The sequence below is a fragment of the Triturus cristatus genome, chromosome 11 (genome assembly GCF_964204655.1).
Source record: "Triturus cristatus chromosome 11, aTriCri1.1, whole genome shotgun sequence".
In the NCBI taxonomy this organism is placed as follows: Eukaryota; Metazoa; Chordata; class Amphibia; order Caudata; family Salamandridae; genus Triturus; species Triturus cristatus.
The window spans coordinates 205,304,676-205,325,583 of record NC_140594.1 but is presented as its reverse complement, the minus strand read 5'-3'; the positions used below and the strand labels follow the sequence as shown (position 1 = coordinate 205,325,583).

The following is a 20,908-nucleotide window of genomic DNA, read 5'->3' as shown; positions in this document are numbered from 1 at the left end:
GCCATCAAGGTGTTTGTCCTAATGGTGGAAAGCAACCCATATTTCAATTCTTCAAGACGGAGTTCCACGGGATGTTATCATTAAGACCTGTGAGGTGAGTCGAAAGGCGATAGACCCACCTTTGCTCTTTTTCAAAGAGTAGTTGCTGGGTCTTTTGTCCTGGTTTCAATTTTTCAATGATTGACCAAGTCATATCGTTCGTGGTATGATTGGCCAAAAGGAAATGTTCTGTCAATTTCGTGCTTAGTTTTCGACAGCGAATGGTACTGCGATGTTCGCATATGCGCTGTTTAATTTTCCTCCCTGTCATCCCGACGTATCTTAGTCCGCATGGACAAGTGATGAGGTAAACAACGTCTGTAGAGTTACAGTTTGTGTGCGTTCTCTGCACCCATTGTCTCCCTGGTTCAAGTTCAAGGCATTTCGAGGGGGAAGTCAGGTGGCAGACGCTACATGAGCCGCAAGGGTAGTGACCAACAATAGGAGGAAGGCCCCACGCACCAGTAATAGACTGGTTTTGATCTTTGTCTGATATCTTCGGGCGAGTGAGGACCAAGGCATCCTTTAAACTCCTTGCTCTTTTGTAAGAGAATAAAGGTTTATCCCAGTTGTGCTTGTTGCTCGTCAGGATATTCCAGTGCTTTTTAATGGACTTATTGACTGCGTTTGATGCTGCATTGAAAGTCGTTACACAAGTGAGAGGTATGGAATCCTGATCATCTCTCACATGGTCTTCTAGTAGAGCGTCTCGATTCTGATTCCGGGCCCGCTTGTTGCTCCTGGAAAGGATTCTATCAGGGTAGCCCCGAGATTTCAATTTCGATGTAAGCTCTTGTGCTTGTTTCTTGTATGTAGACACTTCGCTACAGTTCCGACGAAGACGCAAAAATTGCCCAAAGGGGAGGTTTTCCCTCAGAGGGCGAGGGTGGTAACTGGAAAAATGTAACAGATTATTCTTTGCCGTCGGTTTATGGTGAGTCCTGGTTTGGAGGGTATCACCTGTTCTAGTGATTACCACATCAAGGAAGATCATCTCGTCCTTGTCATGTGTGTGGGTGAATCTGAGATGGGGATCGCAAGTATTTATCCATCCAAAGAAATCTTTGAGGCAGTCCTCAGAGCCCTGCCAAATGATCAGCACATCGTCAATGTACCTTTTCCAAAAGAAGAGGTTTGACTGAAAGGGGTTGTTGGGATCCAAAATGAATTTTCCTTCGAAGTCGAAAACATACAACCCGGCTACCGAAGGCGCAAAAGTGCTGCCCATTGAAGTTCCTGTGATTTGTTGAAAAAGGTCACCCTTATATTCGAAAAAGTTCCTTTTTAGTGCGAGAGTGGCACAGCTAACAATGAATTCTCGCGGAGTCGTGTAGTTCCAATCACTGGACTCAAGGGTGCGTCTCACGACATTGATGGTGTCATCCTGCGGGATGCAGGTGTACAGACTTTCGATATCCATTGTCACAAGGAAGGATACATCTTCCGGGAGAACCATCCCTTGAAGTAGTGACAACAGACTTTTGGTGTCTTTCAGATAAGTGCTTGTTGATTGAATCAGTGGCTTCAGAAAAAAATCACAGTAACGTGACAGGGGTTCCAGCAATGAGCCAATCCCTGACACAATGGGTCGACCAGGAGGTGGTGTCTTGTTCTTGTGCGTTTTTGGTAAGGTATAGAAATAAGGAATCTTCCCTTCACTAGTAGTGAGGAAAGTTGCTTCTTGTTTGGTGATATAGCCATTAGTTTCGGCGTCATTGACCAAATCATGAATGATACCTTGGAGTTCCAAAGATGGATCCGTAGTCAAAGGTTTATAACTAATGGGATCATTAAGGAGACGTCTACATTCCCTGTCGTAGGCAGTGGTATCCTGAATGACTACTCCTCCACCCTTGTCTGCCGGTTTAATCACGATGTCTGTGTTTGACTGCAGAGAGAGAAGCGCTTGAAATTCGCCCGCCGTCATGTTCTTGAAACGGTCGGGTTCAATGAAGGCTTCGACATCGTTAGAAACCGCCTGTTCGAATGCTGTGATTTCCGGCGGTATAGAGTGTGGGGGAGGAGTAAAATTGGATTTGATCTTAAATCCAGTATCACTTGACGGAGAGTCGGTACTGTCCGAAGGTGTTTTCTCAAAAAAGCTTTTGAGCTTGAGTTTTCTGAAAAAGTTGGAGAGTTCGCATCTTAGTTTAAAGCGATCAAAATTGGCTGTAGGTATGAAACCTAGCCCCTTCTCCAGGACTGAAGTTTCATCGGACGTAAGTGTTATGGATGATAAATTAGTGATCAGACTCATTGGTTGCTGGGGCCTGCCCGTTGTGTCTTGCTCCTCGTGTTGTCCCCCACTGCTTCGTCTTGCTGCCAATGGACCTGGGTGGAGCCTCTTCTTCGGCCCCTGCCTCTCCTGCCCCTCTCTAAAAAAGGAGGGCGGTATTGGTTCTGCTGGAACTGTGGAGGTGGAAAGAAACCAGGGTTCCAACCCATCATTGGGTGGAACGGGGGTGGTTGAAAGGGGGGTTGTTGGTAGGGAAGCCAAGACTGGTTATTGTATTGTCGTCTGTTTCTTCCTCTCCCCCGATGTCGAGCCTTGTAGCTGCCACTGCTTGAATCACTACCAGTGGATTCGTCAGCTGAACTATCAGTGCCAAAATCATTTTTGGTCGGCGGAGTATAGTCTGGGCTGGTGTAAGGATATGCTCGCACATAGGACCATTTGGACAGATCTTTCTGGAATTTTTGGGCTTTTGAGTGAGTGAGAGAGTCTTTGTATTCAGTCATTTCTCTGTTCAGTTCTTCTAGTCGTTTCTTAAATCCCACTAATGTCGATTTGAAATGGGTTTCCGTTAGTTGGATTTCCACCATTATGGCCTCTGAGAGCCTCAGTGCTGTTTTAATAATCAGCACCAGCCAATCCCTGGTGCAGTGCCAGGCAATTTGGGCCCATTCCTTCCTAAACTGTGCATCATCTAGGAAAATTCGGGGGGCATTGGTGACCAGTAACCCTTTGGGTGCTATATTGTTCCTGAGATATTCTGTAAGAATTGTGCCGTGGAGAATAGTGCGTATCCGTCCCCGTTTCTGCTCACTTAATTTATCCCACTCAGTGGTTTGTGAAATAGTTTGAGCAATAGAAGGATCAGAAAACAGTGAGGGATCTGCCAAAAGGGCATCTACTTCCTCATTGGAGTAAGAGAGGCCCAGGTTATCCATGATGTTGTGTTGAAGAGTCGCTAAATATAAAGGCAAAAAAAGGGAAAAAATACCCTCGCAGCTGTGCGCTGCCAAATATCACAATAACAACGAGAGGGTGAGGGACAGTCACTCTTGATCCCCCATGGTTAATGATACATCAACAACAAAAGAGTGAACAAAGTAAGGAGCAAACTAGAAGTAACAGCGTGAGCAAAAAGTTGTGTTTTTAAGAGAACCCTCACTCACCAACCTGGTTGGTGACATGCTTCATCATCGGGTTCCACCAGAGAGGCCGAATGCCTCTCTGGTGTGCTACAACGCCTGAACTACAGCGGAGCTGGTTTTTGATGGAAAGGGGAGTGAAAAATTTAAAAGGTGAGTGGTTTTAACCAATAACCAATTTAATTTTGGCAAACCAAATACCGAACTAAAAACAAGTGGGTTGGACAGAAGCCGGCCAATTAGGTGGGACAAGGCTTATCCAAATGGGGGAAGGTCAACATGTTTCTGCTTAATGAGCCCAGTCGGCTAAGCATTCATCAGGACCATAGGGAACACCACGGCGGTATGCACACGCTAAGGTGCACCCAAACCAATGGTGTGTTAGAGCGGTAGGACTCACTGTTTTACCGCATGAGCCATCCTGTAATTAAGGGGCTAGTAACGCCTGTAAAAGGAAAAAACAGACATAACACACATAAAGACATATACATATAGACACATTGTGTCACTTGAATATCTTATGCTTTACGTGATTCAGGTGAACACAATTGGTTGGCCCATGCTGTGAAGGGGGAGTGGGTGTCAAATAACGTTAAGTGGTTATCAAGACTCCCACACAAAAAAAAGAGAGTGGTGCTCTGTGTGAGCTGTGGGACCTGTACTTTTATCAACGTGTTTTCGTAGTGGTCCTGCGCACAAATTGTGTCAGTGAAGTCAAAATAACAATGTATTGACTAGCCGGCCAGCGATGTGCTGTCGGCGTGGGCTATATTAGCCGTAGTGTTTGCCTTTAAAAATATATATACACACATATATACATATATAGCGGACTCGTGCCAGTGGAGTACATGCTGAAATGAGCACACATGGTGTTTGCCAGGCGCTGTTGCTCCAGTGCATGACTATCAATTTGGTACTAAAAACAACAACAACATGGAAAAAAAGGGGGCTGAATTCTTACTCAGTAAACCAGTATTTGTTGCGTCATGGGTCCGAGAGGGGGGTAGTGAGCTATAGTATCTATGGGAGTAGATAAATAAGAGAACCTTGTTGGTCTGGGTACTCGTAAAAGAAACTCACTGGGACCAGAGGGACGCGATGGTAAAGGGAAACTACTTACTTCCATGCTCGCACACTCCCGCAAGGTACCTGGATCGGTCCTGCTCGGCCCGGATCTTGGTGAGTATGGAGTGAGAGCCGGAATAAATACAGATGCAAACCTTTCACGTGATGCGGAAATGCGTGTCACGTGATAGCAACAGCATCCGTGAACGCGTGACATCATCAACAGGGGCGTGTGTTGGCGGCCGAGCCCCCAGACCTAGTCCCATTGGGATTGGTAGTTTAGAAAGTGGTGGGCTGAAGTAAGATATGTTAGTTTTTTCAGCGAGCATGACAAATAATGGCGACAATATTTCGTCATGTTTACTTATGTTTGGAAATGGCCGGTGATTGTTGACTACTTTAAAATGCCACGTGATATCTGAAAACTTTTCAAAGAAAAAAATTTTTCCTTTACACTTTACGGGAGGGTTCCCTAAGTGATTACTGGTTTAATGAGGACATTAAAGAGAGGCGCTTTGCGTTTAGTGTCTGATGGTGACCCACTGCATTGGTCAGTTCCGATGAGAACATAGGGGGTCTAAAGGAATCCTAGGCAGTGCTACAAAGAGGCCATCAAGGTGTTTGTCCTAATGGTGGAAAGCAACCCATATTTCAATTCTTCAAGACGGAGTTCCACGGGATGTTATCATTAAGACCTGTGAGGTGAGTCGAAAGGCGATAGACCCACCTTTGCTCTTTTTCAAAGAGTAGTTGCTGGGTCTTTTGTCCTGGTTTCAATTTTTCAATGATTGACCAAGTCATATCGTTCGTGGTATGATTGGCCAAAAGGAAATGTTCTGTCAATTTCGTGCTTAGTTTTCGACAGCGAATGGTACTGCGATGTTCGCATATGCGCTGTTTAATTTTCCTCCCTGTCATCCCGACGTATCTTAGTCCGCATGGACAAGTGATGAGGTAAACAACGTCTGTAGAGTTACAGTTTGTGTGCGTTCTCTGCACCCATTGTCTCCCTGGTTCAAGTTCAAGGCATTTCGAGGGGGAAGTCAGGTGGCAGACGCTACATGAGCCGCAAGGGTAGTGACCAACAATAGGAGGAAGGCCCCACGCACCAGTAATAGACTGGTTTTGATCTTTGTCTGATATCTTCGGGCGAGTGTGGACCAAGGCATCCTTTAAACTCCTTGCTCTTTTGTAAGAGAATAAAGGTTTATCCCAGTTGTGCTTGTTGCTTGTCAGGATATTCCAGTGCTTTTTAATGGACTTATTGACTGCGTTTGATGCTGCATTGAAAGTCGTTACACAAGTGAGAGGTATGGAATCCTGATCATCTCTCACATGGTCTTCTAGTAGAGCGTCTCGATTCTGATTCCGGGCCCGCTTGTTGCTCCTGGAAAGGATTCTATCAGGGTAGCCCCGAGATTTCAATTTCGATGTAAGCTCTTGTGCTTGTTTCTTGTATGTAGACACTTCGCTACAGTTCCGACGGAGACGCAAAAATTGCCCAAAGGGGAGGTTTTCCCTCAGAGGGCGAGGGTGGTAACTGGAAAAATGTAACAGATTATTCTTTGCCGTCGGTTTATGGTGAGTCCTGGTTTGGAGGGTATCACCTGTTCTAGTGATTACCACATCAAGGAAGATCATCTCGTCCTTGTCATGTGTGTGGGTGAATCTGAGATGGGGATCGCAAGTATTTATCCATCCAAAGAAATCTTTGAGGCAGTCCTCAGAGCCCTGCCAAATGATCAGCACATCGTCAATGTACCTTTTCCAAAAGAAGAGGTTTGACTGAAAGGGGTTGTTGGGATCCAAAATGAATTTTCCTTCGAAGTCGAAAACATACAACCCGGCTACCGAAGGCGCAAAAGTGCTGCCCATTGAAGTTCCTGTGATTTGTTGAAAAAGGTCACCCTTATATTCGAAAAAGTTCCTTTTTAGTGCGAGAGTGGCACAGCTAACAATGAATTCTCGCGGAGTCGTGTAGTTCCAATCACTGGACTCAAGGGTGCGTCTCACGACATTGATGGTGTCATCCTGCGGGATGCAGGTGTACAGACTTTCGATATCCATTGTCACAAGGAAGGATACATCTTCCGGGAGAACCATCCCTTGAAGTAGTGACAACAGACTTTTGGTGTCTTTCAGATAAGTGCTTGTTGATTGAATCAGTGGCTTCAGAAAAAAATCACAGTAACGTGACAGGGGTTCCAGCAATGAGCCAATCCCTGACACAATGGGTCGACCAGGAGGTGGTGTCTTGTTCTTGTGCGTTTTTGGTAAGGTATAGAAATAAGGAATCTTCCCTTCACTAGTAGTGAGGAAAGTTGCTTCTTGTTTGGTGATATAGCCATTAGTTTCGGCGTCATTGACCAAATCATGAATGATACCTTGGAGTTCCAAAGATGGATCCGTAGTCAAAGGTTTATAACTAATGGGATCATTAAGGAGACGTCTACATTCCCTGTCGTAGGCAGTGGTATCCTGAATGACTACTCCTCCACCCTTGTCTGCCGGTTTAATCACGATGTCTGTGTTTGACTGCAGAGAGAGAAGCGCTTGAAATTCGCCCGCCGTCATGTTCTTGAAACGGTCGGGTTCAATGAAGGCTTCGACATCGTTAGAAACCGCCTGTTCGAATGCTGTGATTTCCGGCGGTATAGAGTGTGGGGGAGGAGTAAAATTGGATTTGATCTTAAATCCAGTATCACTTGACGGAGAGTCGGTACTGTCCGAAGGTGTTTTCTCAAAAAAGCTTTTGAGCTTGAGTTTTCTGAAAAAGTTGGAGAGTTCGCATCTTAGTTTAAAGCGATCAAAATTGGCTGTAGGTATGAAACCTAGCCCCTTCTCCAGGACTGAAGTTTCATCGGACGTAAGTGTTATGGATGATAAATTAGTGATCAGACTCATTGGTTGCTGGGGCCTGCCCGTTGTGTCTTGCTCCTCGTGTTGTCCCCCACTGCTTCGTCTTGCTGCCAATGGACCTGGGTGGAGCCTCTTCTTCGGCCCCTGCCTCTCCTGCCCCTCTCTAAAAAAGGAGGGCGGTATTGGTTCTGCTGGAACTGTGGAGGTGGAAAGAAACCAGGGTTCCAACCCATCATTGGGTGGAACGGGGGTGGTTGAAAGGGGGGTTGTTGGTAGGGAAGCCAAGACTGGTTATTGTATTGTCGTCTGTTTCTTCCTCTCCCCCGATGTCGAGCCTTGTAGCTGCCACTGCTTGAATCACTACCAGTGGATTCGTCAGCTGAACTATCAGTGCCAAAATCATTTTTGGTCGGCGGAGTATAGTCTGGGCTGGTGTAAGGATATGCTCGCACATAGGACCATTTGGACAGATCTTTCTGGAATTTTTGGGCTTTTGAGTGAGTGAGAGAGTCTTTGTATTCAGTCATTTCTCTGTTCAGTTCTTCTAGTCGTTTCTTAAATCCCACTAATGTCGATTTGAAATGGGTTTCCGTTAGTTGGATTTCCACCATTATGGCCTCTGAGAGCCTCAGTGCTGTTTTAATAATCAGCACCAGCCAATCCCTGGTGCAGTGCCAGGCAATTTGGGCCCATTCCTTCCTAAACTGTGCATCATCTAGGAAAATTCGGGGGGCATTGGTGACCAGTAACCCTTTGGGTGCTATATTGTTCCTGAGATATTCTGTAAGAATTGTGCCGTGGAGAATAGTGCGTATCCGTCCCCGTTTCTGCTCACTTAATTTATCCCACTCAGTGGTTTGTGAAATAGTTTGAGCAATAGAAGGATCAGAAAACAGTGAGGGATCTGCCAAAAGGGCATCTACTTCCTCATTGGAGTAAGAGAGGCCCAGGTTATCCATGATGTTGTGTTGAAGAGTCGCTAAATATAAAGGCAAAAAAAGGGAAAAAATACCCTCGCAGCTGTGCGCTGCCAAATATCACAATAACAACGAGAGGGTGAGGGACAGTCACTCTTGATCCCCCATGGTTAATGATACATCAACAACAAAAGAGTGAACAAAGTAAGGAGCAAACTAGAAGTAACAGCGTGAGCAAAAAGTTGTGTTTTTAAGAGAACCCTCACTCACCAACCTGGTTGGTGACATGCTTCATCATCGGGTTCCACCAGAGAGGCCGAATGCCTCTCTGGTGTGCTACAACGCCTGAACTACAGCGGAGCTGGTTTTTGATGGAAAGGGGAGTGAAAAATTTAAAAGGTGAGTGGTTTTAACCAATAACCAATTTAATTTTGGCAAACCAAATACCGAACTAAAAACAAGTGGGTTGGACAGAAGCCGGCCAATTAGGTGGGACAAGGCTTATCCAAATGGGGGAAGGTCAACATGTTTCTGCTTAATGAGCCCAGTCGGCTAAGCATTCATCAGGACCATAGGGAACACCACGGCGGTATGCACACGCTAAGGTGCACCCAAACCAATGGTGTGTTAGAGCGGTAGGACTCACTGTTTTACCGCATGAGCCATCCTGTAATTAAGGGGCTAGTAACGCCTGTAAAAGGAAAAAACAGACATAACACACATAAAGACATATACATATAGACACATTGTGTCACTTGAATATCTTATGCTTTACGTGATTCAGGTGAACACAATTGGTTGGCCCATGCTGTGAAGGGGGAGTGGGTGTCAAATAACGTTAAGTGGTTATCAAGACTCCCACACAAAAAAAAGAGAGTGGTGCTCTGTGTGAGCTGTGGGACCTGTACTTTTATCAACGTGTTTTCGTAGTGGTCCTGCGCACAAATTGTGTCAGTGAAGTCAAAATAACAATGTATTGACTAGCCGGCCAGCGATGTGCTGTCGGCGTGGGCTATATTAGCCGTAGTGTTTGCCTTTAAAAATATATATACACACATATATACATATATAGCGGACTCGTGCCAGTGGAGTACATGCTGAAATGAGCACACATGGTGTTTGCCAGGCGCTGTTGCTCCAGTGCATGACTATCAATTTGGTACTAAAAACAACAACAACATGGAAAAAAAGGGGGCTGAATTCTTACTCAGTAAACCAGTATTTGTTGCGTCATGGGTCCGAGAGGGGGGTAGTGAGCTATAGTATCTATGGGAGTAGATAAATAAGAGAACCTTGTTGGTCTGGGTACTCGTAAAAGAAACTCACTGGGACCAGAGGGACGCGATGGTAAAGGGAAACTACTTACTTCCATGCTCGCACACTCCCGCAAGGTACACCTTAGCGTGTGCATACCGCCGTGGTGTTCCCTATGGTCCTGATGAATGCTTAGCCGACTGGGCTCATTAAGCAGAAACATGTTGACCTTCCCCCATTTGGATAAGCCTTGTCCCACCTAATTGGCCGGCTTCTGTCCAACCCACTTGTTTTTAGTTCGGTATTTGGTTTGCCAAAATTAAATTGGTTATTGGTTAAAACCACTCACCTTTTAAATTTTTCACTCCCCTTTCCATCAAAAACCAGCTCCGCTGTAGTTCAGGCGTTGTAGCACACCAGAGAGGCATTCGGCCTCTCTGGTGGAACCCGATGATGAAGCATGTCACCAACCAGGTTGGTGAGTGAGGGTTCTCTTAAAAACACAACTTTTTGCTCACGCTGTTACTTCTAGTTTGCTCCTTACTTTGTTCACTCTTTTGTTGTTGATGTATATATAATCGGAGTAACATACTGGTGCATGAAACAGAATTTTTGATAGCCCAGGAGCCATCATAAAGGTGAAACTAGGAGAAATTGCTCTGAGGTATGAACGTGGTTCAGATGCGGGACCAGATCTTGTATCTCAACCATAATCATCCAGGAGCAGATATCTCACCTCAAATTTAGTATTCCCGCAAGTAAGCATCTCTCGTTCCAGTCGTACGTTGTCACGTACAGGCCGCAAGCCACTCCACTCGGCCACGATTTTTGCATTCTGAAAAAAAATTAAAACAATAAGTTTATTCTCCTACCGCACTGCCAAGACCTGGAACACCCTGCCTCTCCACCTCAGACAATCCCAGTCGCTGACCCAATTCAGGAAGGATTTCAAGACCTGGCACTTCGACGGAACACCAGCAGCGACCAGCAGCCCCCCCCCCCCCCCCTCTCCCCAGCGCCTTGAGACCGTCATGGGTGAGTAGCCGCAGTTTACAAACCCTGACTGATTGATTAATAAGTAAATCCCAAAATTATCTGATTTGGTAGCAGGGTTCTTTCAAGACATTGATATTTTTCCAGCAGCTAGCTGCTGCAGTGGAATTGCTTTTTATTTCATCTTCCGTTTGAATGGTGATGGGAGGCTACCGACTGTGGTCTCTGTACACGACTAGTTTACAGCTGGGCTACAGATTGTGTTTTAGGGAGAAGTGTGTTAAACTGTTATCTGCGATCATTTTCAGCTTACAAAGAAACTGCTGGAAATTTTTATTTTAATTAGTATAGCTTTTTGGAAAGTGTACTTTACAGCTTCCCAAGTTTCTCCAACATACAGTTTTTAAAAAATGTGTAGTTCTGGTCAGTTGTGGCTGGTGTCATTTTAATGCGGTAGGGTGTTAACCTGTCCAGAATTTCATCCCAAAAGCGAACAAAGCGAGCAAAACCAGATCTTTCTAGAAGGACCTGAGGAGGGTTCTTCTTCATAAATATTTCTAACACTTGCAAAGTCAACAAGTCTGGAGATGGCGGACTTTGTTACCACCTGCCTGTCTGTGTCAATGCTGGTTATTTTTATGGGCTTTGTCAAAATAATTGTTGAGGCACCAGCTGGGTAGTATAAAATAACATCGGCTAAAAGCAAAATGTGTTTTGGTTTCAGAAGGCGCACATTGCCATAGTAGTCCGACAAAGTATATTGTGTGCGGATGGACACCTTGCTAAAGAGCAGAATACTGAAGAGAGAGAGCAAGAGAGAGAGAAAGAGATTGTATGTGTTGCAGACATTTGTGTTGACTACAGTTGTGCACTGACTTACTCTGCTTCCCAAGAGTTGTGTAACTCTCATGCGCGTAGACACAAGGGTTTCTCCTGTCCCCTGTGTACATGGATGTGATGCTAACTATTCAAGTATGAAGTTTGAACAGAAGCTAGCATGGCCACTGTGACTATTTTTGCCTTTATTGTCAACAAAGGGCGTGCACAAATTGCTAGCTTCATGGTCATTCAGCTCTAGCCGGCCCTTCTCGGGTCCAGTCAAGGACAAACTCCTGTTTCTTTTGCATCAGTCAGTCCGATACACAGTCCCGCAGTCCCTGTGGTGGTCTCGTCCTATTTTGGGAACAAAACATTCTGTTTGCTGCAGGTGGAAGTGGGCGCCTGCGGGGACCCTACCTATGCACGAGAGAAAGGTTTGTGATTCACATGTGCAGCATGGTGGTCTTTCGCAATTCTCTGGACCAGTTTATGTACTAAACGCCTGTGCAGATTGTGGAAATTCATCAGCACAAACTGTATGCTGCCAATGTTTGCAGTATTTTGTGAGTGGTGATTGTGCTAAATGGAAGCCACCTCGGTAGTGCCCAGCACTCTGGTTCTCTTCAGCCATTGCATGGACATCAGTTTATGTCAAGCTATTGAAACCCACTGCACCAATTCTATATTCAATCAAGCAGAATATTATCACTACAATTATTGAATCCTTACTTGTGGCCAATTCACAAAGATCTTACTGGGGCTGCCCTTTGACTGGGTAGACCAGACTCTGTTGAATATTTATCATGATTTGTCTTGGTTATGTAGAAACTGGCTTGAGGACTGAGGAAGAGAGTTAACAAATCACATCTCCAGGGCTGGACCACAGAACATTTCCCCACGATTTCGTATAGTGCACCATTTGTGTGCTGCGGTAAATAAATACGCATTTTACCACTCCTGGGAGCCAAGAAAGAAACCGGGGTTTGCACACATCCATTAAGTGGCTTAAGCAGTCTTATCAAAATATTTGCCAAGATAACATCAATATACTACAGGCCAGTGACGGCTGGTGGAATTTGAAAGTGGTGGGGAGTAAGAACAATTAACAATTCATAGCGAGCGAGCTGAATGCTTCCCAGGTCCCCTGAGAACATTAAAAAAAATTGTTGTAAAATGTTGCATTTTGCAGCACAATTTCTATAATAAAAAGTCACGGAATACATTGTGTATACCAACATAGTCAGCAGCGCTCTCACTTTGCTTTGCTTTCAGAACAGGAACCTGCAAGGAGTGAAGGGGGTTGTTAGTTTCACTTCCAGCTGGGTCCAACTCAAACGCCTGACTTAAAGGGTCATCAGCCCTACTTTTGTTGCAGAATCTTCATGTCTATCTGGAGCCTAACACCTGGATGGAACTGCCATGGAGGGAAACAAAGTCGCTAAGCTTGTTGCCAGCTCCCAAGTGCTTAAGAGACACTATGATTTGGTGTCAGTTTTATTACTTTATCCATCGCCTGTAAGTAAGAGATATGAGTGCAATATAAGAATGTGAGACATATTCGTCTGTATGAGTAATTACATTAATAACAATTTTTATAGCACTCATTTATTTCTAATACTTTTTATAGCGCTACAAGTTCCAATAGGTGTCAGAGCACTGTACATCACACAGACATTATACAATGACTCATGAGCATGTAAGGAAATGTTACATAAACAATAAGGATTACAAGGAGAAGAAGCCACATACCATCCAAACTGGTAGGCATTCTATATATTAGTTTGGAGAAAGACAAAGTCAGGATTTAAAACATAACACAGCGGTTGAGGTTGTCTGTACTAATATAAGACTTTATTACTATCCAAAAGACCCTTTTTAGCAACCTTAGAATAATGCTAGAAAATGACAAAAGCAGTAACCCACTTATCTACAAAATATAAATCTGCGTTCTACACGTTAAACTTTGTTTTTTGCAGCAGGCACATTAACACTGTTTGCTACTTCATAATAAGTCAGGACTGTGACTAGACAAAACACAGATCGTCCCAGCAAGTGCTTTAGCCACCAGAATTAGCTTACTATTACTATACTCTGAAATTGCTGGGCACAAAGAGATTTAGGTAGCGGGTGCCTTAACTCCATTAGATAAATTGTAGGGAAACTGGATTTTTGCAGCCCCCGCTCCCCCCACTTTTTGCCCCATTTGAACTCTAATGCTGATGGTTTTTGACTCTGAAGGTGCACCGAAGCCTGCTAACCAGGCCCCAGTGCCAGAAATCTCTCCCATAAATGTGGTGCAAGTGAACTGGTAACCCCAATTTGCAAACACTTGAACCCCCTTATAAGTCCCTGATAGATTGTACCAGTGGTACCCAGGGCATGGGAGTTAATGGAGGTCACCAGGGCCTGCAGCACTAATTGTGTCACTCTGAATGATCCAAGTAAATATATGACAGCTGTTAAAGATTGCAGGAATCTGTTAGCATGAGCTGAAAGCCATTTTGTAATTGGCAGCCATTTTAGTTAACTATGTGCTAGCCATTTGCTTTCTCCCTGTTCCAGAACCTCGCACATGCTCAGAAAGGCCTAGCTAGTAGAAAACACCTGCTCTTATGTTATAACTGTCAGGCTGTTCTAAATGATGTCAGCAACTCATTACTCCTCCTACTTGTTGACTGTGCATTTTCTGTATGACCATCTATGTGTGTAACTCTTCTCATGTGTACTTGTACTGCCTTCTTTTGAGCTCCTGTGTGGGTATTTAAGGCCCCTGTTCTCTGTACTCCTTAGAATGCCTCCTACAGTGACTTGAGGGTACTGTGTGATGCAATCTTCCTCATGCGAGGTTTAATAAATGCATTGTTTTTATATTACAGCTTCTGTGCCAATCTCTTCTTTGTTGGTTAAAAAAGACCAGGTGTATCAGTGAAACCCCTGAGAAGGTTTATATTTCTACACAGCAGCTTTGCCATTTCAGACTGCATGAGCTTTGCAAACTGCTCAAACTGGACTTTGCCCTCACCTAGAGTGGCAAGGTCACAGCACTATTTTGTAATATATGTCAGTCAACCCTAAGGTAGGCCTCCAGAGCACAGGAGACAGGGTGCATTATAATAAAGGTGTAGACATATAAGTGCAAGCTTATATGTCCCTATAGTAGCCTCCTTCCATTAGGGGCTACTATAAGTGTTCAGGGGGCCATAGGATAACATGGGCTGGCAGTTGGGCACCCCCAGGTTGCTGTCTCCACTATGGTCCCACTGAAAACTGTCATGTTTGGTATCAAACAACTAGTCTCAGCAAACCCAACTTTTTCCCAAAGTCAGATTTAATGTGACATGCATCCAGGTGCCTACCTTAGAGGTTACCCATTTGGTTGCCACAGCCTTTCCTATGCTCTGGTTGACAGCCAAGACAGGAATCTGACCCCCCGCCAGGAGGTGTAAACACTCCCAGGACTCAGATACAAGGGCCTGCCTGGGTGGGAGGTGTCACCTCCCTTCCTGACTGGATGGCTAGTGAAGTGGCACATCAAGGTGATGAGCTTCAAAGCTCCCACCGCCTCTCATATGCAACCAGGCTTCCTCCCAGAGGAGGAAATAGCCAACCCTCTGCCCCAGGTACATTTGCAACCCAGGCAGGCATGTAAATTCAGGAGGCATACTTCCCCAGAAGGCTAGCCACACCCCTAAGGTGGGCTACCAGGTCTGTACAGCCAAAGGGCCATTTTTAAAAGTGTGAGAATATAGGCTTCTGGGAAGAAAAGGTGCCACACTCCAAAGGAAGGGGTCACCTCAGGGGCGGAATAGCCGCCGGGGCTAGTAGCCCATTGACTACTAAATCTAGGAATTTAGGACCTCACCTGGCACCAGAACCTCACATCTGATCGACTTGCAACAAAAGGACAAAGAAAAGACCAGAGTCTGTGACTTCAGGACCTGCACAAAGAAAAGGCGCCAAAGGATGCACCTGGGGCAACCACCCTGCATCTGCACAACTGCGACTCGTCCTGGACCAGAGACTGGTTCCAAAGCAAAGAGGAACCCCTTAAAGAGCTAAAGCCAACTCCAGAACTCCTTCAGACTTGAGGTACTAGTCCCCTGCAGCCTGTAGGCAAAACCGCACCTGGATTCAAAGAATCACAGGCTATCGGGCATGCTGAGGGAATTTCCCAAAAGTAAATGGTCTAGTGCATTATGGGAAATGTATTCCTGACCTCCAGCAAGTTTCAGGTAGCTACCGCTTTCCCCTAGATGTCTAAGTGACCGAAGGGCTGAGCTTGCCGCTGCCAAAGCTTGTTGGATGTCAGTCTGGCTACCACTACCTTTGTTCAACATTTTACCTCAAGGGAACCCTGCAGCATCTTCACCCCGATGCCTCTGTGAGCCGTTGTTGACATTTTGCACCCTGTTCCTCACCAGCATCATACAAGTGGTTTAGTGGACTAATGTGTCCACTGTAGGCGTGTGTTCAGATTCAAGCGGGCCCACTGAGCTTTTCATCCTTCTGAGGTCGATAAAATGAGTGCCATTGAGTTGGGTAACAATAAACATCTGTTATTAAGCGCCACAATACCCTTGGTTGAATGTGCGCTATACAAATACACGTTATGTTAAGCAGTAAAACTAGCAACTGCCGCTCCTGTTATTCAGCACCAGGAACAGGCAGGACTTATCTGCACCCGGGCCCTACGAGACAGGTAAAAATCAACTGACTGTCGGAGCCTGGTACTAGGACCCGTCTCACCTTACCCCCCCAGTGGTTTCCACTGAACTCCAACTGCAAGTGACCGTCTTGTCACAAGTGTATTTTCCCATTTACAGCAACGTTATAGTTTTGGCAAGATTGAAATGCGCTCATTTATTTTTCCTTTAAAAATCCATAACTTCAGTTATACTTATCCAATTATCTTCATTTTGGTATCTAAATGTATATAAAAATGTGCTTTATGTTTTTTTAATTGGTCCCGGACTTTTTTCCAATCATGTCAATTACTTATTGTCCTTGTTGGTACTTCGAAATGCTTCCTCTAGTGAAGCCTGACTGCTTTGTGCCACACTAACAGGAGATGGGGATTTATTATAATGAATCCAAAGGACCTATTTGGGGTATCGTGAGATTATTGCATAGTGAAGACTAACCAGCCTCAAGACACAATAACCCACTTTCTTACATGAAAGAAATGATATTTATAAAGCGCAACTCTGACCTACAAAGGTATCCTGGCAGTGATCACACCAAGGAGGGAGCAGAGTCAACTGCTGGGCTGGACAGGAGTGCACTGACCTCCCTAGGTTCTGGACTCATAAGCTTTCAAAGCTGTAGTTTACACAGTGAAGAGAGGCTGCATGCCTCTAATAATGGGGCTTGTAGACCCTACATTCTGCAAGACCCATTGTGGCAGTGAACAGCATTGTAGGAAAACAAAAGAGAACAGCAGAAAAAAGTAACACTATATGTGTTTTCTAGACACACAAAAGAGCTGTTTACAAATAGACGTCATCTAACCTAAATGCTATATGTACCCAATCTATTCCAAAGCACCTTGAAATATATGAGGTCAGGATATGCTCCGTACATAGAAGAAATCGTTTTTGCACAGCAGACATCCCAACTAAGCTCATGAACGTCAAGGTGCGCTGAAGCCCATGCACTCAGTCCTGGTTAGGGTGAGACAAGCTGGAATAAGGCAAGGGAAGTCTTATCCTGCTGTGCTCCACCGTGTTCCCTGGTGATGCAGACGCAGGTAGTAAAGACCAGTCCGAATCTCTCAAGATGCTGAAAACAGAGACACGTGCCAATTCGGACGTCTGTGCACTGGATCTGTTTACAGCATATACATGATCCGGTGTCACAGTCACGCGTTGTGTGCTTCGAACTCCAACCTCAAGATTATGTGACGTCAGGTCACAGACTCACTGTCTGGTTGGCCCCCCACCAGGATGCACTCATTCAACCTTTATCCTGTTCCTGTGTACACCCACCCTTTCCCAGCTCGTCAGGCGGGAAGGTAAGTGATTCTTGCTGACCTGACCCCACACTGTTGGGATGAGTTGGAAAAGAGTGGGGTGGTGAGGCAGAGTAAGAGTCACCGGATGAGTTACATGCAGCCCTGGGGAATACAGGGCAGATGCACTAAGTGCCCGTGGTCACTTTGAAATGTGACACTGCTGCGCATCAATAGTGGATGGTCCCTTGAGACCCCCAACAATTGCAGGCCAAGGACTTAGGTTGCTTAGCCTCTTAAAAAACATGTTAGCTAGCACATGTACACTACTGCATGTGCCACTGCTGGCCGTCGAGGCATGTTACAAGCTCACAGGTGTTGTTCTAACAGAAAATGGATGGTAATTGCATCCACATGACCCAGAAAATTGGATAGGCGGAGTCCCAAAGGTCAAAGAAAGCAGCTGCACACGTCACACACCTCGTGCAGTACTGCCTCACCATTATGAGTTTCACAAGTAAAAACAGAGGCTAATGATGCGACAGTCCATTGTAAGGACATGCCTCTGTTTGTTCGGTCTATCCTAAGTTTTGCAACTTATGCTGCTGGTTTTTAACTCGGAGAGTGCACTGAGGCCTGCTAACCAGACCTCAGTGCCAGTTCCCTGGACTTAAAGTATATGTTGAATTGGCTAAGCCCAATTGGAAAGGACTAATTGACATGTAAGTTCCTTAGTAAATGGTACCCTGATACCCCGGGCATGTAAGTTAAACCGGTACCTAAGGAATGGAAGCACTGGTTGTGTTACCCTGAAGGCCCCCAAGTTAAACCGGTTCCCCAATCCGTAACAGTAGATTTGGAGAGCAGTCCTGCAATGCCATCCTGACTGTGCCATTAAAAGAAATGGCAAACCCAGCACTTCCATGTACATGTGTGTAAGTCAACCCTCTGGCAGACCTACCAATTTCTAAAGGCAGGTTGCAGCATATGACACAGGCAGGTCATATACATTACATTCCCTGACAGTAAAGCACACAAAACTACAGTGGGAGGCACGCTGACCCCTCAGCTGTGCTATTGAATGACCAAAATGTGCTCGCCAAGGTATCAAAAGACTGATTACATTAAGCCCAGCTTCTATCTCAAGTTGAAATTATTGTAACTTGTTGCAGGGTGCAGCCTTAGCAAAAATGCCACTTTGTTGCCTTTAAAACACCTGTGCCTTCCCTGGCACACATGGAACCCGCTCCACGAGACAGCTTACTGCCCTCTTGCAGAGGCATACCAATGAGGTATCACCTCTCTACTACAAGAAGCCAACTTTGTAGGGCAGATGTGTAACACCAGGGGTGAGGCTGGGACAGACAGCAGAGAGGGGAAACAATTTGCCAAACCGGTTTCTGTAGGGGAATGTAGCCTTGAGGTAGCCACACCCTGGGGGTGGGCTAGTGAGGTCTGAACACCAAGAGAGAGAACACACTCCACAGGAAGTGGTCACCAGGTGGGAGAGAACTTAGTAGCCCATTAGCTACCAACCGCAACCTGCCCTGAGAGAGCTCTGCGAGCATAAAGGGGGCATTCTGACATCCAGACCTCAGATCTCGACGACTCGGAAAAAGACCAAAGCAGGACTGCCCTGATGCAGTGAGGCTACAACAAATAGAGGATGCGCTGTTGAAGACTGCACCTGCTGGCTGGTGAAGAGAGGGACTATGAGCCCAATCAAGCCAAGATACTCCAAGGACCAGATGACTGGCCTCCTGTTCGCTGCACAGGGACACAACAGCTGAAGAAGCTTGCTGGGGCAAGTTGGTAGCCTAAAGTCTTCAAGCTGCTCTCAGTGCTGCCGTACAGCACCAAGGACCAAGACCTGAACCACAGAGTTGCACCCGAGTATGCTGAACCTGTGAGTGAATGTTGAAGAGTTGCTGGAACCCTCAGAAGACAAGCTATCGACTCAGGAAGGACTGACCTGTGACTGTGGCGACTGGTAGTCCAGTGGTGTTCAGTCAGACCGGAGAGAACTTCGCTGGATGTCGACCCTGCAAATGGAACCGCATCACCATCTTTGTGGAGTGAGGATAGCTGCTATCGATCGCGTCGCATCCACAGCCTCCTTTATCACTTGCATCAGTACCACTCCACAGGAATACATTGCATTTTGGATAAAGGGCCTGGAACTGCTTCTTCTGTGAAGGTAACTGTTGTTGAGTACCTTAGTGGTCCCCCTGACTAGCTCCTTGCTGGAGTTGGATGCCCCAAGTACTTCTCAGCGACCGTAGTGACACTTACCTAAGTTTTCCTTGAAAAAGTTTCTAAGTGTCTGTTGGAAAGTGGGTTATTGGTAGGGGCAAATGTCGGTCTGCCACTAGCAATAAGGCCACCAACACATAATAGGACCCAGCATAGGTCTTAGAAAATTATTCCCATGCTCAACCCTTGGTAACGTGGCTGCGAGCAGACAGGCTTAACTTCAAAGACAGGTATGTAAAGCATTCAAAAACACCATTTCAGTAAATAATTAAGACACAACACAAAATAAAAATCCAACACCAATTTATAAAAATATGTAATATTTTTATCTTTTAAATGACACCAAAACGAAAAAAATCCACTTTAGGGAACCAGAGTTATGAATTTTTAAAGATTAGTCACTTTCTAGTGCTTAGAAACCAACTGTGCCCCTTTTAGTCATTTCGTTTTCTCTGACAGGGACACACCTTTAGAAAAGGTTCTGAAGAATATCTCACCACTGTGGTGCCTTCTTCAGCAGGCTAGGTCCAGTTAGAACTCCTTCCTGAAGTTCTGCTTGCGGGTTCCAAAGTATCCAACACACAGTCCAAGGTTCTGGAATCTCCAAGAGGGTCCTTGAAGGTGTGAAACTTCAATTCCGCAATCCACTTGAACAAAACCCTTTCAAATCCACTGGCACTCCAGGCTGGGGATTCTTTGTGGGGATGTCCAGGTGAGCTCGGTTAACCTGTAGCTTGCAGGGAGTCTACTTCTTAGTCCTTTTGTAGCAAGGTAATCCACAGGGCTGCAGTTTTCAGATGGCACAGTTTTCAGAGGTCAGGCCTTAGAAGTCTTTGCACAGCAGAACTTCACAGCAGGGCACGTCTTGCTTCAAGTAAGTTTCAAGCAGCAGATCTGGCGGGCTCTGCCCCTCTCAGATACTTTTTCACAATTCTCTGGGTCAAGCCACAGGTCACTTCTGACCAATGAAAGCAGGGTAACTCCTCATAGTTATGACCACATCCGGCAGAGTGTGGCATTATGTTGTCCCAGAGTGCATCTTTCTTCCAAATCCATAATGGCTGATTTTCCAGCAAGGAGGTAAGAGCTGGCTAAACACACCCCCTGGGATGGCTTATTTCCATGGACTCTCCCCCTACCATCTGCACATACCTTCCTTAAGCCTAGCCCTGACTCTGGGTCAAGAGTGTCAAATTGAAACTGAAACCCAGGCCTCCCCTCTGCCTTTGAAGAGCATAGTTTACGACTCCAACTCCTGGCCTGGCATACCTAGCACACTGCCCTCCCAGTAGAGTGGTTCTTTATCACCTCTTCCAAGCAGCCTGGCTAATCCACTTATCTCTGACCAATCGGGGCAGACCACTGGAAGGCTGAATTGGGACTACAA

At 45.6% G+C, this 20,908-nt stretch overlaps 1 protein-coding gene across 2 annotated transcripts in view; it reads right to left on the bottom strand.

Annotated features, from left to right (window-relative positions):
* Positions 1–20,908, bottom strand: part of DAO (D-amino acid oxidase) — a 234,702-nt gene that overhangs the window by 15,810 nt on the left and 197,984 nt on the right. For both annotated transcript variants that reach the window (XM_085635422.1, XM_085635423.1), the window contains exon 10: positions 10,246–10,344. In XM_085635422.1, the coding sequence (XP_085491548.1) occupies positions 10,246–10,344 (99 nt within the window). The remainder of the gene's footprint in view (positions 1–10,245; positions 10,345–20,908) is intronic.